Below are 25,798 nucleotides of genomic sequence, written 5' to 3'. Positions count from 1 at the left end.
CAGAATGAAACATGCAGCAAGTCTGCAGAACATTCTCCAATGAGACATTGTGTGAGACATATTATATGTTCCAGAATGGTACATGCAACATGTCTCCAGCATGCTCTCCAATGGAACATTGTGCGAGACATATTAGATGTTCCTTACCATGTTCAGAACATGTGACATGTCCAAAAATGTAATCTGTTCCTTGGATGTTCAGACACTGTTCCAAGGCAGAACATCCACTTTTGCCTCCAGTGTCTGAGGATAGTCCCTTCAATTCTTTATAAATCTCCTTGAAACTGAAAAGAGAATAGCTGATACACTGTATCACTTCTGTCTACTCAGAATTTTTGTTATGGGCTGTAGCCACAGACAACATTAAAATTCTAGTTTTGGTGTATAACTCAGCAGTTGATAACTGCATTTGATTAATATCGTCACGACAATCCAAACTTGACCGCGAACTCATATGTCATGAAATGTCTGAACCACCACCCGTCGTTCCAAAGGCTGACAACGCCGAAGACACTTCCATATATGCAGAAGATGACAAAACGCAGCCAACCGAAGAGATACTGAACGCACTCCGACAGCTCGACTCATCTCTTGCGACACCGTCTGTGCAGAACAGTGGCGGAGACGTGGGGCAAGAGCCCAAGGAGGAACCGAAGCAGGAACCGACCCCGCCGCCTCAGTCAGAGTGGGATGCATTGCGTGCACACCTGCGCGAGAAGCGCTACGATGCTGATGGGTGGCAGAACCTTGTCAACATTGCCGAAGATTCGGGCGACATCGAGAAAATAAAAGACACTTACGAAGGACTCCTGGAGGCGTATCCCAATACCGTTCGCATCTCTTCCATATGCCAGTGTGATTGTGAGTCTGACGTACTGCCACCCACCAGTCCTCTGCGCAGATCGCGTACTTGGACCATTTCCTGGATAATCCGAACCAGGACCCAGACACGGCTGCCTCCTCCGTAGCACTGTTCAAGAGATTTCTGAGAACGTCCCCGTCTGTGGAGTTGTGGAAGTTTTATCTTTCGTACATCAGGTCAGTATGTTACGGTGCAGACGACATTGCTGACTTCTTTCGCGTGCAGGAGACACAATGTTGGCCCCGATGCGTATGATACCATTCGCAACTCATACGAGTTTGCGCTCAACCGCGTCGGCCAAGACAAGGATAGTACGGAAATTTGGCAAGACTACATTCATTTTCTAAAGTCTGGCCAGGTGTGTCGCGCCCGCGATACGCTATCATGATGCTGACGTGTCTCGCTAGACTACCACAACATGGGAGGAACAGCAAAAAATGGATGCAGTCCGCAAGGCGTACCACCGTGCAGTTCAAATCCCCATGGAGAACGTGAAGAAGCTGTGGGAAGACTACCAAGATTTCGAAAACGGACTGAACAAAATCACGGTAGGATACCGAAGGTCTTATCGACGCGTTTCCGCTGACAGTGCCACTTTTCTAGGCGAAGAAGTTTCTGTCTGATCTACAGGAGGGCCATATGCAAGCTCGGACAGTCTTGAATCAGCTACAAGAGCATCTTACAGTGCTGTTTCCCCCGCCACCACCTTCGAGGACTGCTCGTCCACCAATTTGGCTGCCTCGTCAACCGACGTTCAATGCTGGAGACAAAGCTCTGGTCGGTCGGTGGAGAGCGTATTTGAAGTGGGAAGAAAGCAATCCACTTGAGATTGAGGAAAGGGAAAGAGCGACCCTCCTCACACGTCTCCAAGGTGTGTATCGGAAGGCTGTCATCCGCATGCGGTTCTTTTCCGAGATATGGTATGTGAAGTGATCAATTTCTCTTGTGTGTCGTGTGATATGACAAGTCGCGCAGGTACATGGCGTACGCATGGACGAATAGCATTGGTAAGACTGACGAGGCCTTAGCACTGCTCAAGGCCGGCATTGAAGCCAATCCTTCAAGGTAATCTCGCAGTAACACAATGAAGAACCCGGCTGACATCGACATGTAGTTTCGTGCTCAATTTTGCCTATGCTGAAGCCCTAGAGACCCACGAAAAGTTTGCAGAAGTCCATGCGACATTTGACAAGTTCTTGGAAGTTCTACGTGGCGACCTGGAAGTCATCGAGAGCAGAGTGTCGTCAGCGAATTCGTCCTTCTCTTCGAACATCTCTTGTTCGGCGACGCAGACCGATTTTGGTCAAACGCAGACCGCCCTGTTACCGAGTGGTATCCAGTCACAGAATTCTTCCTTCAACACTCAGGTCTCGGATGAGAAGCCGCCCAAGTCAAAGGAGCTCGCAGACCGTCGAACTGAGTACGGAATTGCATGGATCGTGTACATGCGTTTTGCTCGACGAGCGGAAGGCTTAAAGTCTTCTCGGGCTGTCTTCTTGAAGGCCCGTAGGGATCGCTGGACGCCATGGGAGGTCTACGAGGCCGCAGGTACGTGCATGGTCTTGCAGATAGAATGTGTTCCGAACCACCCTGCTGTTGTAGCCTTGATGGAATATCATTGTACGAAAGCATTGGATGTTGCAAGCCGCATCTTTGAGATAGGCCTGAAGATTTTCTGTGATGAGGTCGAGTTTGTGCTGCGCTATCTTGGTTTCCTCATTTCCGTGAACGACGAGAACAGTTGAGAGTCTTTCCTTTGCGTGTGTGTGACCAGCTTTCTGAATTTTCATGGTGACAGATGCACGGGCACTATTTGAGCGCGTTATCACGACGTTCCCTCCCGAACGTGCACGTCCTCTATGGGATCGCTGGGCGCGCTACGAGTATCAATTCGGCGATTTATCGGCAGCACAGAAACTTGAGAAGAGGATATCGGAGGCATATCCTACTGGTACGTTATTCTCCTCGAAATTGGGACGACTGTTAAACGTCGTCACTAGATCCGCCCATCAAACGTTTTGCTGAGCGTCATAAGTACCTGGGTACTGATGCCATCGCTGTCCGTGACCTTGGTTTTGTCATTACTCGCCCGGCCAGTCAGGCAGCAAGTCGAAACGGAGGGAGCTCCTTAGGCCGCACTGACACGCAGCTCTCCATTTTGTCTTCTCAGTCTATTAGTCAAACGCAGCCGCCCGCGGCCAGCGGTTCAAAAAGGGCATCATCTCCCGAACATAAGAGACGAGAAGCCGATTATGGTCCCCCGCCGAAACGCGCGAGACCGAGTTCTCCTTCTCGGGAGAGGGAGCGCGATAGATGGGAGGGGCCGCCTCGCCGACGCCATGGAAGCCCTCCTTGGGAACGGGATCGTGACAGGGATGGTCCGCCTGGGCGGCGTGTTAAGGAAGAGAAGGAGGAGGACAAACCCGTCGTTCTTCCCCCTGTGTTGTCGTGGTTTGTGGGTGTGCTACCTGCTCCTTCTGCATTCGATGGTGAGGCATGTATTCCGTACTGGTGTCTCTTATTAAACGTGTGATGTTCTGCAGGTCCTGTTTTCCGCACGGATGACCTAATGCAGGTGTTCAGGAATGCTGTGATTCCGTCGAGCACCTCAAGGGCACGTTCTTCGCCTCCTCCCCCTCGTGCAGGTATGTCAGATTCCATCAGTAGCTTTGGGTTCCCTGATCATTTTGTTCCAGGTGGGCGACCGCCTCCAGACTATGGACCGTACCAAGGTCCTGGAGGGCGTCGTGGACGATACTAGTAGTTCCATGTAGTTATTATACCATCTGACGGCAATTAATGAGAACGGTGCGCATTCCTTGTCACAAATGTCGAAAACGCTCGGAACGTTAAGATCTCGATCTTTCTGAATGTTGACGTCTGAATGGCGAAGCTGTGACTCGGTACCGCCGCTGCACATGACGAGTGTTTTACTCACATCAATACAATCCAAGCAATACTTGAGCCCATGTATTATGTAATAGTTTATAAGGCTGTAGTGCCGTGCAAGCACGGCAGGACCCGCTACCTGTAGGGTGAAGGAGAGGCGCGAGGAGATGAAGACATATATTCGGCGTATTAGAACGTGAGGAGATATAAGTACATTAACGTCGTACGTACGAGTATAATACAATGAATCTGGTAGGCAAAGCTTACATTTGGACCGGCAAAAGGTACGAGCGATACAGTAAAGCTGGCAGAAAATTTAAGTACAATGGATAGTGGGATGGTTACGTTGTGAATCAATCAGTCTGCGTTGGCTTTCTTGGGCGGAGAGGCGTCGAACTCGGTGAATGCCACAGGAGGGTTGGAGGAGGTGGTGGTGGTGGTGTATTACCGGCATGGGTCCCAGTTAGGAACGCCGGGTTGTCACTGTAATAAGTACAAGCAAAGCCAGTAGTACTAATATGCTACGCAATGCTTAGTTCGCTATTACAGCAACGCATCGATAACCGGAGGAGTGGGCAGATGCGCAATTGATAGAACTGAGTGTGGGATGGGGAATGATGCAGAATTGGTCGGATTCGGACTCGGAGACATTGATGACAGTGCCGATTTTTCCACCAAAGAATCAAACAGAATTAAGGCGGGAATTCCAAGATAATTGCCCAGAAGTGAGAAGGAAGGCATTTCAGTGCAACGAATATTATCAGCAAGCAGAGGGTTGGCGATAAATGCGGACAATTAATGCGAGCGATACGCAGAGTCGACGTGGAGGATGCGCGGCGAAAGATTCGGACGCTTAGTAAGGCTTACGAAGCATCCCACACTTAGTAAAGCTTAGGAAGCATTTTGTAGACCTTTCAATCTTTTGTATAGTTTAGGGCAGGACCTCCAAAACTGACAGTTTTTGGCGGGGCCCCTGCGTGACGAAAGATGCAGCAAGACCCACTACGAAAGGTAGCGGGAATAATGATAATTCAGATAAAGCCGTTCTCATTCGGGTGCTGGCGTCAGTTCAGCTGGAAACACGGCGTTTACGCCCATTACTTCTAAACTATCTTCCCTCATTACTCCTGGATAACCATTCATAGCCTAGGCTCATAGATACAGCCTCTAGTTAGTGGAAGACAGTCGTATTCGCAGCCATGCCCTTAAGAGGCACCGACCACTGCAATGCGTCCCGCGACGACGCGCCATACTTCGACTCTCTAGTTGATTTGGACGCATGGGCAAAGACGTCGCCCGCGAAATTGAACGGCGTGCTGGATTATCACCCACGACAGTTCGTCGAAGGATTGCCTGCAGAGAGCAGGGGCAATTTACTGGTGAACACGATGCCCTGGCAGGTCAACAGTTGAAGCTGACTTCTTCGCAAGGTGTGCCATGATTACAAGGTTCGTACTACATCGACAAGTTCTACGCCATTTCCTCGCTCATAACCCGCATTTCACTACAGGGTGGTTACACAGAATCTCCGTCAAGTCTTTCCTACACCTTCAATTTGTGGTCGTACTGCAATACCTTCATCTAGTGAGTATAGCCGTTGTCTGATCCAAAATCGTTAACCAGGCATGATAGCTTTTCTCACCACAGGGTTACAATACCCCCATCCGGATGGACTACCGCTGCCCACCGACATGGTGTCAAGATGTTAGGCACATTGTGAGTTGAATGGGCACACATTGAATCCCCCACTGCACACCCATATTAAACTGGACCCCCGTCGGCAGTCCAACTGAATAACATACTCACAATATCGTCTGCAGAATTTTCGAAGACTCTGGCGAAGAAGATTGTCTCCGCCTCCTGATAGGTCATCTACCGCACTCGGCATCCGGTCCCGCTCAACCAACAGCGACTACCAGCATCCCGCTCTCTCCGCACTATGCGTATCTTCTCGCATATTTGGCATATCAGCGAGGGTTTGACGGATATTTACTCAACTTCGAATGCCCATTACGCGGACAACAAGAGCAGACGAGGACATTGGCAGCTTGGATTGCTCTGTTGCGGGATGGACTTCAACGGAAAGTTGGTCCACATTCTGAAGTGGTATGGTATGTTCGTCTCATGCTGTTCAGTAGTCTGATCTTTCTTAAATTCCGTTGAAGGTACGACAGTGTTATATACAATGGTCAGCTGAGGTGGCAAGATAGGCTGAACAATTATAACCTTCCTTTCTTCATCCCTTCGTCTGCATTTTTCACGAACTATACTGTAAGTGTTTCCTACTCCCAGGCATGTCAAAGTTCCCTGAACTTCTTTCACGACTGGGGTCTTCTAGTGGCCTCCAGATTACCCCTCTCGTACAGCACAGTACTTCCTCAGCTTAGACACCGCTCTGGTCACGCAATCCAAGTTTCTCCGGGACATCTTTGTGGGCGTTGACGTTTGGGGCCGAGGCTCACACGGTGGGGGCGGCTTCGGGAGCTACAAAGCCATATCGCACATTGATCCAGAATTCCTCGGCCTAAGTGTCGCACTCTTTGGACAGGCGTGGACGTGGGAGAGCGAGCAGGATAGGCCAGGATGGACGTGGGAGTCATGGTGGGAATATGAGCGCAAGCTATGGCTGGGACCTCAGGACAGTAGCGACGCTGTCACAGTACCAGAGTCCCCTCTTCGCAGGGGCGAGCTGAAGTGTGAGCACGGGCCATTCGTGCCCTTAGCCTCCTTCTTCCCCAGACATCCGCCGCCAAACCCAGCGGAACTACCGTTCTTCACTTCATTCTCGCCCGGTGTGGGACGCGCATGGTTCATCAACGGTGCCAAGGTTCTGGAGACCACTGAGGGATGGACGGATCTCGACAAGAATTGTTCCCTCGGAGACATGACGTGGCCGCGACCCGTCCCCCAATGGGAGCATGGCGGAGAGACTGAAGAGCTGCCCAAGGCATCGTCAGCGTTGTGCATGGATGACGCATGGCTCGGCGGCAGCTCTTTGCGTATAGCTTTGGAAATTCCTGGCTCGGATACAGAGGATGCGTTCTTCCGATGTATCTGGCTACCCGTACAATCCCTAGCGATCACTCCTCGCAACTCTTACGAAATGTCGGTTGTCTTCAAGGTCAATTCCGACAGGCCCCTTGACTTCGACCTAGGCTTGTCACTGAAGGTGCTTGCTGAAGATGTTACAGATATGGTTGATGTGACATCTGTATCTATAACGAATGCGGACGAGTTGCCTGGCGGATGGATCAAGATGACGATCCACTGTGTCCTTTCCTCTGATCATCCCTCCGACGTGCTCGCTGCTGCAGGTCTCGTGGTGGGGTTCGCTGTCGAAGACCCAACTGAACCTATCCTCGTGTCTATTTCCCTGGGAGCGTTGTGTGTACGCTCCGGCACGGCGTCTCAGGATCTCACTATTCCCCAACCGAAACTACTCTGGGCGGATTTCCACCAGATGCCACCAGCGGAAGGATCAGCTGTATTCGCTGGTACTCTGACTTGGGATGTAGGCTCGTCTTTCACTTCGCTACCTAGCGTCCGCAATCCTGTTCCAGATTCCGAAGATCCTCGTCCTGTTTGGCAGCTCGATTCGTCGTTCCCAGTGTTTTCATACTTTAACATTTTTGCGCAAGTGCATTCGCCGGAGGGGACTGTTGCTGGGCCGGATTGTGCAACGTTCATTGGGACTACCGGGCTGGATGGTAGGGAGAATAGATTCTACGTCGACTCGGCCTGCCTGCCTCTGTCGGCGACCGGGGCATGTGGTATACGCTTTTATGTTCAAGGTGTTACCGATTGGGGCCTTGTTCTTGACTGGGAGTCTTCTACATTCGTCGACGTTAAGATTCCACAGTAACTGATGAGCATCGGGGTATTTCTGTAAACGTGCTATGTAGCGTAGCTAGCAATCGATACATAGATTTGCAGAATAATATAACTAGGGCGTACAATACAAAAGCGACCTACAGGAAACATTATATGCAGCTGGTGTACAGTGATGAGTGGGTTATGAGTGCACTGGGGAAGAAGGAATATCCGTATCATCTAGCGATACCTCTTCCACAAAGGTCTTAACAGCGCCAAGGAGCTCATGCATGAGCATTGTCCGATCCCAATCCGAACGATGTCTCCAGACACAGCCAAGGCATGTGGCACGCAGCTGCTCGAGTTGCTCCACATTCAGTGAAGCTGTGCTGTTACGCAGAGTTTCCTTCAATGCAGACAATAGATCTTCATCGATGTGAAAATCCGGCAAGGGAGTCGGCGGACGGTCGATTTCCATCGGCTGTTCGACAGGCGTACGTTCAGCCTGCGGGTCTTCAGTCACAGCATACAATGCTACATCTGGCTCAGGTGTATGCAACGAGAGCCCGTTAGGCTGCTGCTCCGAATCAGAGCGAAGGAACTGGGTATGATCGTCCGCGAGTGCGGGAGTTAGGAATGGATTATCGTCAGCACTGAGTTGCGGAACGATTGGAGGAAGTGCGTTGGAAGGTGGAGGAAGGGGATTAAGAAGCGACGGATCGAATCCATTCCTGCGGGACGGTTCGTGGTCCATGCTTTCGAAGCCGTTGACCGCTGGAGATGGGGATGGCGGAGTTCGCATACGCTCTGGAACCTCGGCGAAACGCACCCCAACAGGCCGCGGTGGCGTGGATGGTTGTCCGACAAGATCCAAGGGATCACGATCGTCGTCGTCATCGTCAATTTTCGAGCGTTTCTGTAGATGCCTACCTGCCTCATCCTCGGAAGGCGTCGCAGTAGCTTCGTTCGATCGTTGTCTCTTCAGCCGACGTTCGAGCTTTAACGGATCCGTGATAGAGATCTCCGGTTGTTGCCCGTTATGACGTGCACTGCGCCGAGTGCCAGGAGCATAGGCTTGCGATGCCGCATTGTCCTCGACAGCCTTGCCCTTGCCCTTGCTCTTCCTTCGCTCCTCCCTTCGTTTCCGCTCTCGACCCGCCATCCGCTCGCACTCGAGCCTGAACTGTGGATCAAAGTCGTTGATGCTGACTTCAGCCGCGGTCAGCATCGCCTGCGCTCTGTACAACCGCTCGGGATCTTCCTGAACACGAACGCTCGCATTATGGACGATCTTGCGGATGTCGTCCAGGAAATCGTCTGGCGTCAGATACCTGTTCTTATACAATTCATAGTGCATCTGTTCCAAATCCATGTCAAAGAGCTGGGGCTGAGCTGGAGGGACCAGTTGCGCCAATTCTTGGATTTGATGGATTCCGTTGACAGGCTGGTCAATAACTTGATCTGTCCGTTCCGCCTCTACTAGCTTGATCACACCATCTACGTCAGCGTGCGCTTCAACACTGGCCGCCGTGACCACCTCGACCTCTGGTATAGCGTTGAAATCGAAGTTGTATTCCTCCTGGAAACGATACTTATCAGTAAAAACAAAAAGCTGGCAGCAGAAGGTGCACACCATAGCCTTCTTGGTGAAACGCTTGAACTTGCGCTTCAGTTCCGTCAAGATCGGGCCGAGACGGTATCTGAGCAGGGTTGCCACCCGCTGATCATTCTCTTCTTGCATAGCGAGTTCCGCAGCAGTAGGCTGGCGAGGTTCCAAGGGAGGGGCTATGGGAAGGTCCTCAAGCACGCGTTTCTTGCGCTTGATACCGTCTGGGAAGTGGTTCGGAGGCCGACGAACGTCTTGCAACAACGGATCAAAGAACTGTTCCCGCTGAAAAGAGCTAGGGCTGAAGAGCTCAACACGATTTTCACGTATTGGTCCGAACCAAGCACGAGCATCTCTGGGTAATGAGCTGAAGGGCCCATCTACCACTGCAAGTAGGAGGACTGGATCGGTTGGCGCCAACGTGTCCAGCATAGAGCGAACGGTCGTTCGTGACGCCTCTGATAGCGCCGCACACCATCTAACTAACGAAGGTATGTACACGACGGAAGGCTGATGGCGCTTCGCCTCAACAAAGAGTTGGACGATGGCAGCCTCTGGTGTCTGTATCACTTCTCAGTAACCGAAATAGCACTGAATATTTGAGGCTTACTCTAGTGGAATCGCTCATCAAGCTGCCCAGATCAAGGCTCTGAATGTGGTAGCCTTCGAGATGATGCAGGACAGCAGCCGCAACGTAGCCATGGCCCATGCCCGCAGTCCCATGTAATACCACCCGGGGACGGTAAATACGAAGAGATTCCATCGCTGTTATTGCATCAAACAGTGCAAGCAGAAAAGAACAGCAAAAAATCTCACACTGCATCATGAGCTCGCGTTCCAGAGCACCCTCCTCGCCTTCGTCTTCATATTCAGCTTCCTCCAATGCACTTCGCTTCTTACTAACAGGCAGAACCTTTCCGATGACATCCTTAATCTTGTCCAGCGAATCTTGTAGTAATGGTACCAACTGCGAGGGAAGAGGTGATGCCGCGGATGATGCAGATCGCGCGGAGGAAGGAATAAGCTCTGAGTTTACGGAGATGAGCGTTAGCATTCTCGGCAAGTACGGTCCCCAATGTTCACGTGGGAGAAGACCGGTGAGTGCATGAAAAAGACATACGAACTTTTGATCGCGATCATGAAATCTCGCAGCTCAACGTCGATGCTTTCTGGCTGCAAGAGTAGACGATCGTTGGACTTGTAGATCTGTGGATACCGCCGCTGAACAGCATTGAGAGCAGCTTCTGTACATAGCGCCTACAAATCGCAGCGGCGCATTCCTCATTTAGAATATATTTCAGAATGGAATCTCTGCAAGACAGGCGCACCCGGAGATCGGCACCACCGTATCCCTTCGTCATTTTCGCCAAACCCTTGACATTTGCTCCGCCCTTTTCGCCGTTCCAGCCGGCCCATTTCCTTGTCATGATAGTCAGTATGCGCTCTCTAGCCTCCAACCCAGGTAAAGGGAAGTAGAATTCTCTATCGAATCTACCCGGCCGACGGAGAGCGGGATCAATGGCGTCCGGCCGATTCGTCGCACCAATCACGATGACCTGACCTCGACCATCCATACCGTCCATTAAGGCAAGCAGAGTCGACACGATCGATGCGTGGATCTGGTCTTGTTTTGACGAGCGCACAGGAGCCAGACCATCAATTTCGTCAAAAAAGATAATGCTCGGCTGCGAATTACGAGCTTCTTCAAACAAGAGTCGAAGCTGACGTTCGGCTTCGCCGACCCACTTGGAAAGACAATCAGCGCCTTTGCGCATGAAGAATGCTGGAAACAAGTGATCAGCACAGAAAACGAAAGAAACGACGACGTGAATATACAGTCACTCACAGATGCCCCTTCCGTTTGAACGACAGCTAGCAGCCAGGGCCCGCGCAAGCAATGTCTTGCCGGTACCAGGTGGACCGTGAAAGAGGACCCCTCGAGGAGGTGTCACATCGAACCGTTGAAACACCTCAGGGTACAAGAGGGGTAGCAGGGTCATCTCCTTTAACGAATTGATGTCTACAGGATAACTTGACAAACGGGACGTGACAACAAGACGGATCGCACTTACGTTCATCCAAGCCACCAACCTCATCAAAAGTAACATTCTGGTTAACACCAAGAGGGTCTGCATCCGCCAAAGCTGTGAGGAGATATCATTTAAATGTTCTGGCATACGCTGAGCCAACAACTTACCAGCATCACCAATTTTTCCCAGGTTCGACGGAGTGCCGGCGGTGGCGGCTAAATCACCTGGAAATAGCCCTCCAGCATTTCCAGCAAAGACGCCCCCAACAGACCCAACGCCAAAAGGTTTGCGAGGCGTGCGAGTCGCATAATCGGAATCCTGGAGCATCTTCAATGACTTGACATTGTAGGCACATAAGAGGATAACATACAGAATCGTCTCCCGGCGGCGCTCCCATCCATCGGCTCAATTCCGCTCCAGTTGCACTCCAACCAGGTGCTTTGCTTTTCCCGCCGCCACCATTTCGCCCAATACTACGATTTCCGCCTGCACGGCTCTTGGTTGGAGGTCTCATGTCTTCCAACGGTGGCGGGATGGCGTAATTTATCTTTACCCTTTGTCTGAGCGCGTACGGCCGACCGTCCTGCTCCTGCTCAATATCACCATCGGCATCCACATCACCCTCTGCGTCCGCATCTTCGTCCGCCTCCGGTTCAGGCGTCGTTCTGATAGCCTCGTCCAATGACCCCTCCGCGTCGAGGGATGCAGAAGACGGGTCGTCTACATAAGCTTCTTCTTCGTCTTGATCTCGTACGCCTTGACGCGTCCGTCGCGTACGGGAACGCGTGGAACGCGATGTTGATGCCTGTGGGTGCTGACGTAGACCACTGCGGCGTGTAATACGACCACCGTTGTTGCCGTTGTGCTCATGACCAGGAACTAGATTTTTGCTTTGACTTCGTGTCGTCCGACCTACTTTCACATCCCCCTCTTCGTCGCTGACAATGAAACCGTTTAAGCGAGGCGCCTTAGATTTCGAAGAACGATTTCGCAGAGAATACCGTCCGGCATGGTCTTGGTCGTCCTCGTCGTCGGCTGCATTTTGGTCTATTCCATCTGCCCCTCCGTGCAATAAATTCAGTTCATCGTCGAGGACAGCATCATCTTCGCTTGCTGACTCCTTGTACGACTTCTTGAGAATCCTGCGGCCTCGCGACGTAGTCTCATACACCACCGGCGACTGGTGGTGCTCGTCGTTATCCGCAGGAAACTTCTCTTCCTCCACGTCCATAGATCCATTACTCTCGTGATATTCGGAACTCGAAGCGGCGGAGCGGTGGCGTCCTGAAGCGCGGGTATTCGGTGCCATAGGGGGGAGCTTGATGACAAGGTGTTCCTGCGATGGATAGGTGGAAGGACTCGGTAAGAAAGGTTCGAAGGAGTTCAAAGGGGGAGCAAGGGCGTAAAATCCGGTCGGCGTGTATCGGAAGTTATTGTTCTCGAGATCGCCGTTGGGCTGCATGGAAAATCGCCAGATGAAGAGGTTGCTTGCCTACAACTCCTCGACGCTCTGTGGCGGCTTCTAGAGTGCGTCTTGCAAGCAGAAAGGAGCGACGAGGATAATATCGAGCAGACCGAAGCGCACAACGAGTACAGAGTAGAACTTGGTCAGTCGCGAGTGCAAGATGACAGTCTATTTGTCCATATTTGTTCGCAGTGGCGGTGCCTTTGGTGATGTTTGGCGTTATCGCCGCCTCGTTCCTGCCTGTCTCTCCTCCTCCCCTTTCCCCACCATCCTTTCGAGATCCAAAACGCATGAAACATACGTTGTAGCCGCATACCCCAGAGTCTGACATGCCCGAGCATCCGCAGGACGTGGCGGGTAAGTCGAAGTTCGGCCTTGGTTGTCATTTTACCTGTAAATATGGTATCTCCGGCCTCCAACACGTCGAATGACCTTCAACAGAGCCGTCAACATGAGTGTTTGGAACGAAGAGTCGCGGAAAATGTTCGACGATGTTGCATGGCCTCCACTGAGTTGGAGCGCAATCATACAGACTCTTAGCCAGTCACGTTTTACCTTCTTAGGAAACTCTAATGCCGCGGAGCTCTAACCAACATGGCACAATGTTAGTGTGCCATGTTGGTAAACAATTCTACATAAAATGTGGGCAATCGGTGTGTACATCTTTTGATTGAGTCTTACATATGTCTTCTTGTTGCATGAGCTAGTAGTCCTGGATGACTGACGCATATGTTCCGTAGTTAGGAGCTTTAATTGGTCAGTCATGTGGCACGGGTGCTACGCTGCCAGTGGTAGTGAACTAAATCCATCCTAAGTACTTAGCGAGTACGTTAACAGAGTCTTTCCCCCGCCCCTGGCCGTCTGACAACTTGCGTACGCTCCCTACAAGTAGCTGGTAACCCGTGTGGCGTGTTTCAATATCCAACTTTGAGTACGGCGTGGTTGGCGTAGTGAGGGAGCAGTTACAGTTGTACGTCCAACTTCACAATATTTTCTGCCTGCAACTGAGTGCATAGTAGACTACACTATCGGAATAGTACATGCAGAAGAATATGACAATTATGGCATAACATACTGTCTACTATGTTCACAGCTATGGGAGTTCGGAAGTGGTTTTACAAAACAATAGATCACTAAAACGACAAGTTCAACATTCCTGCGTTTCACCGGGCATAAGGATGGTAATTGTGCTGGCCTCTCTGCCCTGCGCGTTGAGGGCCGACGCCAGATTGACCAGCGCCCGCCCCTGCGGACGCGCCTCTGGGACCGCGAGGGACATTCGGGCCCATGCCTCCCTGCATCACCCCACCACTAGGTCCACCCGCACCGGCCCCTCCACGACCCATGCCCCCTCCGTTCATGCCGCCTCCCATGCCCATGCCGGCCATGGGCGAGCCACCCATACCGGGCATCCTCATGCCTCCGCCCATACCACCCGCCATGCCGGCCATCATGGGGTTCATCCCGCCAGCCATCATGGGATTCATCCCGCCCATCTGTTGTATCATCCTGGTATACAGAGAGGCCAGAGCTTGAGGGTCGAAGTGCGTGTTGGTTGCGCCAGCCCCTGTTGGGCCAGATGCACCTCCGTACCCTTCTTGAGTGCTGTACCCACCACCGTTATAGCCTCTGCCTGCATTACCGACAGGACCGCCCTCGGCGTAGCTCTCTCGCTGAGAGCGAGGTTGAGCAAGTTTCACATCAATCTAATGTTTATGAGCCACCGAGCAAGTGTTGAAAGACTATTGCGAACACTCACCAGCTTACCGTCAATCTCGAGATTACCGAAACCGAGAAATGACTCCACGTTTACGTTCTCGAACGATACGAACCCGAAGCCTTTGCTGCGCCCGGTCTCCCGGTCCAACATGACGGTGGCATCGACCACCTTACCGAACTGCGAGAAGAATTCGCGCATCGATTCCGAGGTTACACTACCAGCAAGGCCTCCGATAAAGAGTTTCGTAGCACGTTGATGTTCCTGTCGAGGAATTGCGCGCTTGGGATCAATCTTGTAGAACGAGCACCTATCAGCATTGAAAACAAAAGAATTTATGGTTACACGACGTACAATCTTGCCGTCGAGGAAGTGCTCGCGCACCATCACTGCGTTGACCGATGCGGGATCTTCAAATGTCAGGAAAGCGAAGCAACGCGAACGACCAGCCGCATCTCTCATGATGGTACATGCTTCAACCTTTCCGAATTGCGAGAAGTATTCTCGGAGACCCTCTGCCGCAATGACCTATTTAGCACTACAGGACGCACAGGAGAAGCCATAACGATGTATGTACCATCTGTGGTATCCCAATTCAGACCGCCAATGAACATCTTGCTATATTATTACACCAGAGTGTCATTGCAGCAGGGGGGGCAGGTGGCATCCGGCACGCAGTTATGGAAAAGAGCACTGGCATTAGTACGCAGTAACCTAGAACAAAAGCAGTCGTGACAGAGGGGAGGAGAGATGGACGACTCTACTGAGTGCAAAGCGGTGCTAGCCTAGCTTAGACCTAGGAAAGCCGATACGCTAGAGCTAGTCGTAGGCGACAGGTAGGCGACAGTGGCTCACTACCCTGGGGAGCCACGTTACACGAGCGACTCAGCTTCGTAACTAAAGCCTAGTGTCGACACCCAACCCAGTCATGCTCACAGTGAGCGCCCGCAAAGCAAAGGAAAGACTGAAGTAACGTCAGTTGTGGCTCGAGGAAACAGTACTCACCCTTCCTCTTTCATCTCCGACGGTCGTACAGGACGGTCGATTGGAGGCTGATAACCGACATCCTGTCGGGCAGGTGGTGGCTCCCTGTATTCTGGAGTTAGCCGGTCTTGATACGTCGGGATTTGTTGTGTAGGTGGTGACGTGTATGGTGGAATAGCAGTAGGAGTGATACTGGCATGCGACGGTTGCGAGCTACTCTCTGTGGAGGTCGTGGTCTGTGCGACTTTAGTTGGGGGGGCTTCTGCCTTCGCGGGTGCCGGGGCCTCCTTTCGGGGTGACTCCGCAGTATCGCTTTTGCCATTCTCCTCAGGCTGTTCCATCGGTACAGTGAATTCACTTTCATCGTTCCCGTAGAGGTCTGGCAAAACACTTCATAAGCCACGTCACCTGCAAGTACCAAAGACTATACCTCCGTACAAGTCTGCATCGAGGTCGGACATAGTGAAGACGGGGATGAAAGTGGTGAGAGTGCAAGAAAACGGCCGAGTGGTTCCGCAAACTTTTCCCGTTCCCACACTTAATAAACTTCTTACCAAGTTGTAGCAAGTCGAATTTACTTCAAACTCCGATAAGTCCAGCGAAGGGACTGAATTTTAGTGGCCTGACTACTAACACTCCTCAAGTTAAATAACGATGTCGGTCAGCTCGGCTGCATTGTGTCTCCCTAGGGCGTCGACCAATGTAGTCCGCAAAATGGGTGTCCAAATGGTCGCTAGGCCACTGGTTTGTCCGTCAAAATTTGCACCGACAAACCTTCTGATGGTCGTCCAAATATTTTGTCTAGGCGGCATCATCTGGTGTCGTTGTCCGTGCTTGCCAGGTCCCCTCGTCCACCTATGTGGGTTCTCCGAGTATGATCCTTGCAGATAGTACAGATGTAGCAAGTTGACGTAGAGTTGACTGCGACTCGCAGATATTGGTTGTGTTGCATCATACTTCAGCACGAATTCCGCCCTTCGTGCTCCGTCACGGAAGAAGCCAGATCTCGAAGGCGTGCCCATCATCGAAAACCCTCCTCCAGATGTTGTTCTCCTCCTGTTGGAAGGTCGTGCAGCTACTTGCGCCGGCGAACTTTCACAACGAGTAATATTCGGTCGTAACCCGACACCGGAATTGTACTACCGCGGCATAGTGACGAACATCCGCTTGATGAGCCACTACATGAATACTGTGGACCGGGATGTGAGTCATCCCCGGGCATGCTACACAGCCAGCCATTGATGGTACACCGTAGGAGTTTAGGTCGTCCACCGTCGAAGACGGCTCTCCTATCGCTCGTGGTAGGAAGGCGTACATCACTTTTGCTCGCGTAGCAGACCGTTGGATGAACGAAGCCTTCTCCATTCTTCCGCCTGGTCCTGTGGATCCCGAGCTTGCGGATACGTTGTATTACTTCCGCATGAATTCGCAGCTGATCGACTTGTATGAGCAAGGTGACAAAATACCACCTCCCAGGCCGGCATGGACGGACATATGCGATGCAATCGTCCTAGCATCCCATGTCGCGCATGACCCTCTGGATGGAGCTGCAGGAGGTGTACCTTGGAACGAAGCTCTCTATGACGTCACGGTTACCCCCCGCGAGCCTGACGAACGGAAGTGAGGTGGCTTTTTGTCGTTAGACAACGGGCATGGTCTTTTCAGATGAAAGCGACGGAGATTGCGGACATACGCACGTAAAGTACGAAAGACCTGTGTATTATCGAGTTGCACTATGATGTCCTTGTACTTGTAATATATATTCCTCATCCTCCGCTGTGGCGCCATGTGCACCCCATTTTACAGTATGTGTAGCCTATGGCTCCATGTTGCGGAAGAAAAAATTGTGCGGCAGCCACATACGAGTCAACACCCATAGGAGGAAGTCAACATCGAATCAACATGAACCATCGTCAAAGTCTACAGTTGACAGTCATCACCTGGGATGCAGCAGATGGGTGCCCGAGAGGATGTCACCGTTGGGATTCTCGGTGAGTGCGGTTGCTTCGTGCCTCAGGCATGCGAGACTGATACTGTACACGACACAGCTTTACAGGGTGCTTTTGCAGAGCATCAGGTGATGCTACAGAAGCTCTCAGTGAAGAGGCGGATCGTCATCGTTCTTGTCCGCACTGAGGAGGATTTGCACAAATGCGATGCTCTAATCATACCTGGTGGAGGTGTGTTCTGTCTCAATCTTCGTTGACGAATCCTAATGGAATCGTCGTGTGCCGTTCAGAGTCGACAACCATCGCGTTATTGGCTCGTCTGGCTGGGTTGCTCGGCCCCCTCCGTGAATTCTTGAAGACGAAACCTGTTTGGGGGACATGCGCCGGTGCTATTCTACTTGCACAGTCCATAGAGGGTGCCAAGAAGGGCGGGCAGGAGCTCCTTGGCGGAATCTCTGTCAGCGTGGGTAGGAATGGTTGGGGTTCGCAGGCAAGTCGCATTCGCAACGTCGTCAAGACTTCCGTAGTGCTCAAAATTTGACGACGTCTTCAGGTGGAGTCTTTCGAGGCGCCGCTGGAGGTGGAAGGTCTTCGTGACTCAGCTCGACCTTTCCATGGAGTCTTCATTCGTGCTCCTGTAAGTGGGATGCCTCAAATTGAGTTTCACGCGACTTATTGTTTGTCCTCAAGGTCATCCTTGCGCTCTCACCGTCGCCGACAGACCCTCCAATTCAGATCTTATCCCGCATATCTACATCGTTGCTGCCACAGTCGCAAACGCTCGTACCCCACGACGAAGACGATACGGACCCGCGAGACGCAGGGACAGTTGTTGCGTTGCGGCAGGGCCGTCATCTGCTCACCACCTTCCACCCGGAACTGACCAAGGATGACCGCTTCCACGAGTACTTCGTGCGGGAGTGTGTCCTCCCTTCACTCGTGTGATCACAAGGGGGATCAATGTGCGTTGCCTTAATCTATTCTCTAAGCTTTTATGTAAAGGCAGCTTGTCTGCCTGTAATTTGTGTAGTTCTGCCCTCGGGCCTCACAGCTGCAGATACCATCGAGCGATATACACGGCTGCGTTGCAGTTGCCTGTATTTGCCTAGTGTTACCCTTAATATTCGTCCACGCCTAGACCTGCTGCTTTTTGTTGCATTGCCTCAGATTTGCCCCAATGGCGTTAGTAGCCCGCCTTGTGGCACTCAGACTCAAACGTCACAACGCCAGTTTTGCCGCCTCGCTATCGATTGTTTATTACTCTAAATATTTGACATTTATAGGGCCTTGTGAGTCAGTGTTGCTCCGGGTGAGATTAGGGGAGCTCAAGAATCGATCAATTTCCACCCAAATACGATTCGCATATGCTGCAGAAGACCCGATGGTGGAAGTGAGACACAAACACCATATGTATCGCTTATCGGCGAACGTCACTGCTGACAGACAGGACTATGACATGAGCGAGAAGCTGGCGAGCACACGCTGACCTCGCTTCGTCCTAAATGCGCCTTGCATGCACATGGGTTACCCGCCTCCGAGAAGTGCGTGGTCACGTTTCCTCGGATATCAGACACTGATATCCCGAGGCACGAAGGTTGAAGCAGACTGACAGAGGTCTACTCTACCCGGGAAAACTCCTCGGGCGTGTCTTTTGGAGAGGATGGTAAGCTTGGGGCGCCTGCCGTTACCTAAAAATAGGACACTTCTTCAGCAGTCATTCGAACTGAACTCGTCTGGAGACCGTCATGTTCTCTGCTCTCAGGCTTTCAAGTGCGTTTTTCGCGCTCCTCGCGCTCCTACCTGTCGGGAATGTCTGCGTCGGTGCACGCGACATGGCTTACATGAAGCACAAACTTCGAGTTAGCCAATTGGAGGCAGCGAAGAGGTGGGCTCCGAATACCCGCGCAGACGCAGAGGGCGGTCCGGGGACAGTGAAGAACATCACCTTCACTAACCCTCGCGCTACAGGTAGACAATCGGACTGGTGGTACACGACTCCCTATCTCATTGGCTTCCTTTACGACGTAATTAGAATTTTACGTCGACGGGGCTGCTATCCCCTTGGTCGATTGGGATATTGGACCCAGCTGGGCGGGGCTGCTGCCCATCAGTAATGCCACCGATGAAACAAGACAGGTGATATACTCGCCTTGGTTTCTATTCAACTTCCTAGTCTAAGGCACTGTCCTGTTCAGCTGTTCTTCTGGTTCTATCCCCCTGGTCCGGGAGGCAGTCTCGATGACCTGATTTTCTGGTGAGTGTGGGCGTTGCGTAATTGTTAATGAAGTCTTGAGTTTGAATACTGCGTGAAGGACAAATGGTGGGCCGGGCTGCTCCTCCCTCGAAGGTCTGCTGCAGGAGAACGGAGTGAGTAGGAATAAGCGTTATACATCAGGACTCGTCGTTACATCCGTGATAATCAGCCAATCAGCTGGATGTATGGCCAGGCAAAGCCCACACCGAATCAGTACAGCTGGACCAACCTCTCCAGCATACTGTATGTTGAGCAGCCTGTCGGCACCGGCTTCTCTCAGGGTGAGCCCAACATTAAGGCGAGCGATCTTGATTGTCTCATCAGACGTACGTCGTGAGCTTGATGTAACAAGGATGAAGATGATCTCGCTGTGCAGCTCGTGGGATTCATGCAGCAATTCCTGAATGTGTTCTCCGAACTGGAGGGAAAGAACCTCTACCTGACTGGGGAAAGCGTGGGTTCTGGTACCACCATCTTCAAGGAGTATTCGCTCACTTTTGTACTCCCTTGCGATTATGATGGCAGTATGCTGGGATGTACGTTCCTTGTGGGTTTTGATATGATGTTGTCTGCTTGCTTTCCGGTCCTCTAACAACTGCGTATCAAGACATCGCAAACTACATCTACGAAAATCCCAGTCTGCTCGATCTCTCCCTCAAAGGATTTTGGATCTCGGATCGTGGGTACAGCACCAGTGATGCGTCTTTCAAAACTTGTTGACAGAGATCCAACAGCTTCCATATCATGGGACGTCGTTCAGGAGGAGATTCCCGCCGTTGCCTTCGTGAACAAGTATTTGAATGTCTTCTCCTTCAAGTGAGTTTCTCGCCTGCGTGTGCCATGTAGTAGTAGTACTCAGCTGACAGGTCATTTATGCTTTTGCTTCACCAGTCAGACATTCATGGACCAGCTGAACGCGCAGGCTGCTCAGTGTGGATATACTGATTATTACGAGAAGTATGTCACGTACCCACCGACTAGCTTACTCCCTCTTCCTGGAGACTCCGTGGAGTTTGATCCAGGTTGCGATGTTTGGGACGAGATCTTTAATGCTGCCGTGATAGTCAATCCTGCATTCAATATCTACAGGATCTTTGACACTGTGAGTGACACCTATCACCAGCTGAGCTACACCCGAACTCATTGGCTACACTTGCAGTATCCAATCTTGTGGGATGTCCTCGGCTTCCCGTACGTCGAGCTGATTTATAAGGGCCTACGTCGAATGACTGGTGTCTAAAAAGCGGTTCTTTCCCACAAACTCAAGTCTCCCCGCTGTACTTCAACCGTGATGATGTCAAGAGGGCAATCCATGCCCCGATGGAGGTCGACTGGGTCGAATGTTCTAACATCAATGTCTTCCCTTGGGGCGACGCCAGTCCGCCGTCGGCATTCAGCGTGCTGCCGAACGTAATCGAGAAGAGCGAGCGCGCCGTTGTCGTGCACGGGCTCGCGGACTTCATCTTGCTCTCGGATGGGTGAGTTCCTTCAACTATCCATGACGAGTCTGATCCGTGTTTGATTTTGGTTTAGGACGAGGATTGCTATCCAGAAGTGAGTGTCTTCATTATTGCCGTCTAGCAAGTAATTGACACTGGCACTGGGGCCGCCAGCATGACATGTTAGTGCGAATTGCATCCCTTTCGAAAAAACCTGAGTGATAGGGCTTCTCTAGGGAACGGCTTGCAAGGCTTTCAGACACCCATCGCGAATGATAGCTTTATCGTTGATGGCGTCGGCGCACTCGGAACGTCGCACACCGAGCGGGGGCTGACGTACTACGAGGTTGAACTTAGCGGACATATGTCAGTATCATCTTGCAAGTCACGTCTTTGGCTGACGGGTTTGCAATGCAGGGTGCCACAATTTTCTCCTGTGGTGAGTCTGCTTCGATATCCGTTTCAGCCTGACGTTCACACTCTTGCAGGCTGCATTGCAGATCATGGAGTACTTGATGGGTTTCAGACAGGATCCTTGAACAGTGCTAGGTAGTCCGTAGCATCACGGGGAATATTGATTGCATCCAAGCCATATAATGCGCAATGCACGTCACATACAAGTGTAGATACAGCGAGGGCGATGTAAGCTTCGATTTAGTACTCGGATGTCCACAGGAATCGGACAGTCAAGCGTGGACCGAGCCTGAAATTCTTTTTCCACATCACCAGTAAAGGAGACGAAGGCATCCGGAGCCGTGTCCCCAGGCTAGAGCGAGTGGTTGAAGAGAAAGAAATGTAGATTGTTCAATTGTGCTGAAGAGCGAACAGGTGGATACGATTCCAAGTACTGAAAAAGGGACTCGGCATCAAGTATAATGCGATTTTTTTTACTGAATTTGGTGGAAGGCCTGTAACATGATGGACGAAATACCGAGGTTCAAGCTCAAGTTCAGAAGACGAAAGCTTTTATTAGGGACGCGTGGAGACCGGCCCTGAACGTGCACGTGACCAGGCGCGAGGTTCGTGCCAGGCCACCGCTTCAAGTTGTCTCACTGGCAATTGACATCCTCCTCCAAGCATTCTCCTTCGTGCGCTTATAATTAATCCACCATGTTACTCACTCCGTCTATCTCACCGCCACCTTCTTTCTCCACGAACATACCATCTGCTGACCTAAGATTGCGGCAGCCTCTCAGCCCTCGAGCGGGTTCCCTCAAGGTCCTGCCCACCTCGAGTACGCTTGTTAGCCCAACACCTAGCACAAATACATTGGAAACCCACAGCAATAATCCGCTTGAAACCATCAGATGTCCAAAGGTGTTCCTGGATACACCTCACATCAGCCACACGATGGCTGGGACGCTTGCCCTCTCGCTCCTGGGACAAATTCTCTATCGTAAGAGTCAGATCCCGTTGTAAGTAACTCCATTCAACAATGAATATTAACTGACCGTTGATTTTTCCTTCTTTGATGGTCAGCCCCGTCGTTCTGCTCTCCCGCATGCCAGATGGCCAATCTGATTCGCGCACAGCTAGGCGCCGGACGGAACTGCTTACGGCGTATGACACACTTTGTTCTCATCTGAACACCACATTCTCTGCTCTTTCCACGGCGTTTGCGCTTAGCAAGACGGGTGAAAAGAAGAAAACTCATGATGCCCACCTTGTGTTTGTACTTGGTCCTAGTATCGGCGCAGCCAAACAGCGGGTCGTGTTTGTTGTCGATGGTCTTGAAGTCAAGCTACAGGGAGGACGAGACAACACACGCCAGGTGCTTAGAGGGATCGAGAATCTGCAACCGAGGTTTCCGGAAGACGCACCGAAATATGAGAGTTCCCGGGAGGAAGGTGGCGGAGAGGAAGAAGAACCCGATGCTGAGAATGAGGCGCACGATGATGTGAGTGATGACGAAGCTGGGGAGGACGAGGACGAAGATGAGGGCGAAGATGCGTTTGACGGCGACAGCTTTGATGGATCTGATTCTGAGACGTCGGAACCTCCTGTCTCTCGCTCCCCTTCTCCGTCGTCGTCAACCCCGCCTGCTGAACCCACAGCTCGTCCTTCTTCCTCACCAGCAGCACAATTCCGCGTCTATCAGCCATTAGCTAAAAATGTATCCTCCACTTCTGCTACTCGGTCTTCTTCTCCATCGCTTCCACCACCACTCTCTGAGTCTGTAATATGGCCTGCTGCCTTTCCACAGAATACACCTCATATTCGTCGGCCATTGGCTGAACACCTCCCCTCCCCAGCGGCCGCTACTCAGCCGAAACTGCAGCGAGCAATTGGCCAGACATACGCGGAAGAGCAGCGCACTCTGCGTGCAGCCGAACGTTCGCTGTCCCAATCAATCTTCAAGGCGTGTTCTGAAGACGGTGGGGGACTGACGTGCGAACTTGGTATGTTCATTGTCTGTCATATATTGTCGGTTGGCTGAACCGAGATTTCCAGACCCAATGCAAACACACATCCTATTGCGTGCTCCGCGACGTTTCTTCCACCCAGAATGGACGCCGCGCCAGACGATGACGCGTATGATGGATGGCGTCTTGCAGACCTTTGTGGATGAGGTGTCGGCTCCTGAGACTTCGCCTACCAAGGGGAAGGCGAAGATGCGGAGAGGTGTGAGGACCGAAGGCGTGTGGATCGGCTGTCGGGGATCGACTGCTGGCTCAGGTATGGAGTGGAACGGAGATGAGACTGATAAAGATGAGGAGGACGAGATGATCTGGTGGGAGTGGAAAGGGAAGATCATGGGATTCGCCGACAAATGAGTACCTCTAATCCAGTGTAGCGGTCAGTAGTATGTTTGAGATGTGTTACTAGCAATCTAATCCATTTTCACGCGGAATTTGTGTGCGACTAGCGTCGACAAGGACGCGTCGGTCGTCACGTGGTCGTGGTTAGCTCTCTCGGCACTAATAAATCACTGATTCATCTTCTCGTTGAAACGTTGAATGCGAATACTTGTTCCCGAATCCTACCTTGATATTGGACAGCACCATTACGTATGGGCTTTTTTCTCTCCAAGGGGTTTGACCCGAAAGACCTCCCGGATCTTGCACGCAAGGTCATCTTGGTCACTGGGGGAAAGTAAGTGCATCGGGCAACTCAGCTGGATATGCTCATGTGCTTTGATACTGGCATGCGCATGGCACCCGCTCCGCCAGAATCGTGGGATGCTCACCGTGTGTTTTTCTATTTTTCTGCGCGTAGCTCTGGTATAGGCTATGCTACCGTACAGCACCTCGCACGGCGCGGTGCAAAGGTCTATATGGGCGCACGGAACCCAGATCGCGCGAAGGCGGCGATTGAGAGGATGCAGGCTGAGGGTTTAGGACCTGGCAATGGCCAAGTCTTGTACGTGAACGTGGACTTCACCGAGCTGACCGTCGCGAAGCAGTCTGCGGAAAACTTCATGCAGCTGGAGACGAGGTTGGATGTTGTAGGCGTGTCCTCTGTTTCCTGAACCTGGTATTTTTCAGGACTGAGCAGCTGCATACAGTGAACAGCGCGGCACAGTGAGTGCTGATGGTTTTACACTCTGATTGACCATGTATGCTGAGGCGGAAACAACTAAGGTTGCTCGTTCCTTATGCCAAATCGCACAATGGTCTGTATCTTTTTTGTGGCTGTAACTTCTCCTATCCAATATTATGCAGACATCCAGGACATTGTGATGGTCAAGTGAGTGGAAGTCTGTCACGGACCAATGGCACCCTCAAATATACCAACAGCTACCTCAGCCCCACAATATTCATCCGTACGCTCATGCCGCTGCTCAAGCAGACCGCTATAGAGCCGAACGGCGACGTGCGGATTGTTGAGGTATTGTTCTGAGCCTGCGTGCTTCTGCGACGTCTCCATGAATATATCACTCGTGCTACGTCCAGGTTTCCTCAGATGGCCACGAGACAGTTGCTAAGACCGTCCGCTTCCGCAACATTGACGATTTCAACGTCAGCCTGGGGGCCTCTGACTCGATGCTTGCCCGACATCTCAGATACTGTGCGTTGCGAATCTGTGGCCGAGCAATGCCTCAAGTTGACTGCTGTTGTGTCTTTGTAGGCCTCAGCAAGTTGATGGGCATACTCCATATGAAGGAGCTGCAAAGACGGTTGGATAGTGAAGGTGTCCCGATTATTGTGCTGTCTGTTCACCCCGGGATCGTCAACACAGGTGCGCATGTTCCAACTTCGAGAGAATTTGATACCGATGTTGGGCCCTTTTCGTTTCAGAGGGTGTGCAGGCATTCGCACACTCGGTCGGGCCTATCCTGTCTCCAATATTCAGCCTCATCGCGCGAGCGTGCTTTTCATCTCCCACGGAGGGCGGTTACAGCCCCTCGTTCGCTGCAGCGGCACCCGTCGTACGCGCAGAGGCGGAGAAGTACAGAGGAGCGCATATCGTGCCGCCGGGGAAGCTTGGGCGGGCGAGCGCTCTGGCGGAGGATCACGAGCTGGCGAAGGAGCTGTGGGACACGACGGAGAAGATCCTGCAAGACAATGGCATGCAGTATAGCTATCATTCGAGCGTCCACGATGCGTTATAACTTAATCTCCGTGTGTTATGCATCTGGCAGACTGGTAATCTATTTTACGTGCCACGCACCGGGGAATCCTCGGTGAACGTCGAGGAAACGACCGATGTGATCATGTGTGCGTGTATGGCAGGCATGTCGACGAATCCTTAATAGAGTCTGGAGTCCAACATTTCTTGAGGCTTCTGCTTCTTTATTCTTGGTTCTACTCCTGCAACTCCCAGTATTCATGGCCTTGCGGTATCCTGCACCC

General features: G+C 51.8%; 9 protein-coding genes across 9 annotated transcripts; 7 read left to right on the top strand and 2 right to left on the bottom strand.

The window, feature by feature from the left end:
• Positions 1 to 464: 464 nt before the first annotated feature.
• Positions 465 to 3,623, top strand: SCP_0202520 (mRNA 3'-end-processing protein; the record flags this gene model as incomplete). Its single annotated transcript, XM_027754167.1, has 12 exons — positions 465 to 830; positions 890 to 1,038; positions 1,088 to 1,220; positions 1,270 to 1,410; positions 1,466 to 1,782; positions 1,838 to 1,927; positions 1,977 to 2,410; positions 2,465 to 2,602; positions 2,661 to 2,813; positions 2,863 to 3,351; positions 3,406 to 3,507; positions 3,559 to 3,623. 12 exons carry the CDS (start codon positions 465 to 467, stop codon positions 3,621 to 3,623), a joined length of 2,577 nt encoding a protein of 858 aa, XP_027609968.1.
• A 1,327-nt stretch (positions 3,624 to 4,950) lies between these two features.
• SCP_0202510 (glycoside hydrolase family 85 protein) lies at positions 4,951 to 7,613 on the top strand (the record flags this gene model as incomplete). Its single annotated transcript, XM_027754166.1, has 8 exons — positions 4,951 to 5,130; positions 5,182 to 5,199; positions 5,262 to 5,335; positions 5,384 to 5,467; positions 5,572 to 5,618; positions 5,671 to 5,857; positions 5,917 to 6,022; positions 6,090 to 7,613. 8 exons carry the CDS (start codon positions 4,951 to 4,953, stop codon positions 7,611 to 7,613), a joined length of 2,220 nt encoding a protein of 739 aa, XP_027609967.1.
• A 150-nt stretch (positions 7,614 to 7,763) lies between these two features.
• Positions 7,764 to 12,659, bottom strand: SCP_0202500 (Uncharacterized AAA domain-containing protein; the record flags this gene model as incomplete). Its single annotated transcript, XM_027754165.1, has 10 exons — positions 7,764 to 9,140; positions 9,195 to 9,728; positions 9,778 to 9,932; positions 9,984 to 10,193; positions 10,292 to 10,424; positions 10,496 to 10,950; positions 11,014 to 11,187; positions 11,240 to 11,311; positions 11,365 to 11,515; positions 11,568 to 12,659. The coding sequence occupies 10 exons, from the start codon at positions 12,657 to 12,659 to the stop codon at positions 7,764 to 7,766; spliced, it is 4,353 nt and encodes a 1,450-aa protein (XP_027609966.1).
• A 1,166-nt stretch (positions 12,660 to 13,825) lies between these two features.
• SCP_0202490 (Uncharacterized RNA-binding protein) lies at positions 13,826 to 15,824 on the bottom strand (the record flags this gene model as incomplete). The annotated part of the gene is made up of 6 exons (XM_027754164.1): positions 13,826 to 14,368; positions 14,422 to 14,673; positions 14,734 to 14,894; positions 14,957 to 14,997; positions 15,385 to 15,742; positions 15,794 to 15,824. 6 exons carry the CDS (start codon positions 15,822 to 15,824, stop codon positions 13,826 to 13,828), a joined length of 1,386 nt encoding a protein of 461 aa, XP_027609965.1.
• A 253-nt stretch (positions 15,825 to 16,077) lies between these two features.
• On the top strand, positions 16,078 to 16,987 carry SCP_0202480 (hypothetical protein; the record flags this gene model as incomplete). The annotated part of the gene is made up of 4 exons (XM_027754163.1): positions 16,078 to 16,107; positions 16,169 to 16,235; positions 16,298 to 16,566; positions 16,619 to 16,987. 4 exons carry the CDS (start codon positions 16,078 to 16,080, stop codon positions 16,985 to 16,987), a joined length of 735 nt encoding a protein of 244 aa, XP_027609964.1.
• A 321-nt stretch (positions 16,988 to 17,308) lies between these two features.
• SCP_0202470 (Pyridoxal 5'-phosphate synthase subunit SNO1) lies at positions 17,309 to 18,257 on the top strand (the record flags this gene model as incomplete). The annotated part of the gene is made up of 5 exons (XM_027754162.1): positions 17,309 to 17,354; positions 17,412 to 17,543; positions 17,603 to 17,823; positions 17,866 to 17,949; positions 18,003 to 18,257. 5 exons carry the CDS (start codon positions 17,309 to 17,311, stop codon positions 18,255 to 18,257), a joined length of 738 nt encoding a protein of 245 aa, XP_027609963.1.
• Positions 18,258 to 19,057: 800 nt separating this feature from the next.
• Positions 19,058 to 21,544, top strand: SCP_0202460 (Probable serine; the record flags this gene model as incomplete). Its single annotated transcript, XM_027754161.1, has 16 exons — positions 19,058 to 19,280; positions 19,345 to 19,448; positions 19,508 to 19,566; positions 19,625 to 19,679; positions 19,736 to 19,847; positions 19,926 to 20,102; positions 20,174 to 20,245; positions 20,301 to 20,382; positions 20,458 to 20,668; positions 20,726 to 20,757; positions 20,811 to 21,044; positions 21,100 to 21,120; positions 21,180 to 21,187; positions 21,242 to 21,371; positions 21,423 to 21,444; positions 21,494 to 21,544. The coding sequence occupies 16 exons, from the start codon at positions 19,058 to 19,060 to the stop codon at positions 21,542 to 21,544; spliced, it is 1,593 nt and encodes a 530-aa protein (XP_027609962.1).
• A 571-nt stretch (positions 21,545 to 22,115) lies between these two features.
• On the top strand, positions 22,116 to 23,779 carry SCP_0202450 (hypothetical protein; the record flags this gene model as incomplete). The annotated part of the gene is made up of 3 exons (XM_027754160.1): positions 22,116 to 22,420; positions 22,485 to 23,404; positions 23,457 to 23,779. 3 exons carry the CDS (start codon positions 22,116 to 22,118, stop codon positions 23,777 to 23,779), a joined length of 1,548 nt encoding a protein of 515 aa, XP_027609961.1.
• Positions 23,780 to 24,126: 347 nt separating this feature from the next.
• SCP_0202440 (Uncharacterized oxidoreductase) lies at positions 24,127 to 25,557 on the top strand (the record flags this gene model as incomplete). The annotated part of the gene is made up of 8 exons (XM_027754159.1): positions 24,127 to 24,440; positions 24,491 to 24,526; positions 24,587 to 24,618; positions 24,668 to 24,692; positions 24,743 to 24,833; positions 24,899 to 25,013; positions 25,074 to 25,184; positions 25,244 to 25,557. 8 exons carry the CDS (start codon positions 24,127 to 24,129, stop codon positions 25,555 to 25,557), a joined length of 1,038 nt encoding a protein of 345 aa, XP_027609960.1.
• Between the last annotated feature and the right edge of the window lie 241 nt (positions 25,558 to 25,798).

The sequence above is a fragment of the Sparassis crispa genome (genome assembly GCF_003851025.1).
Source record: "Sparassis crispa DNA, contig_000001F, whole genome shotgun sequence".
Taxonomy (NCBI): domain Eukaryota; kingdom Fungi; phylum Basidiomycota; class Agaricomycetes; order Polyporales; family Sparassidaceae; genus Sparassis; species Sparassis crispa.
This window is presented reverse-complemented; position numbering and strand designations above follow the sequence as displayed.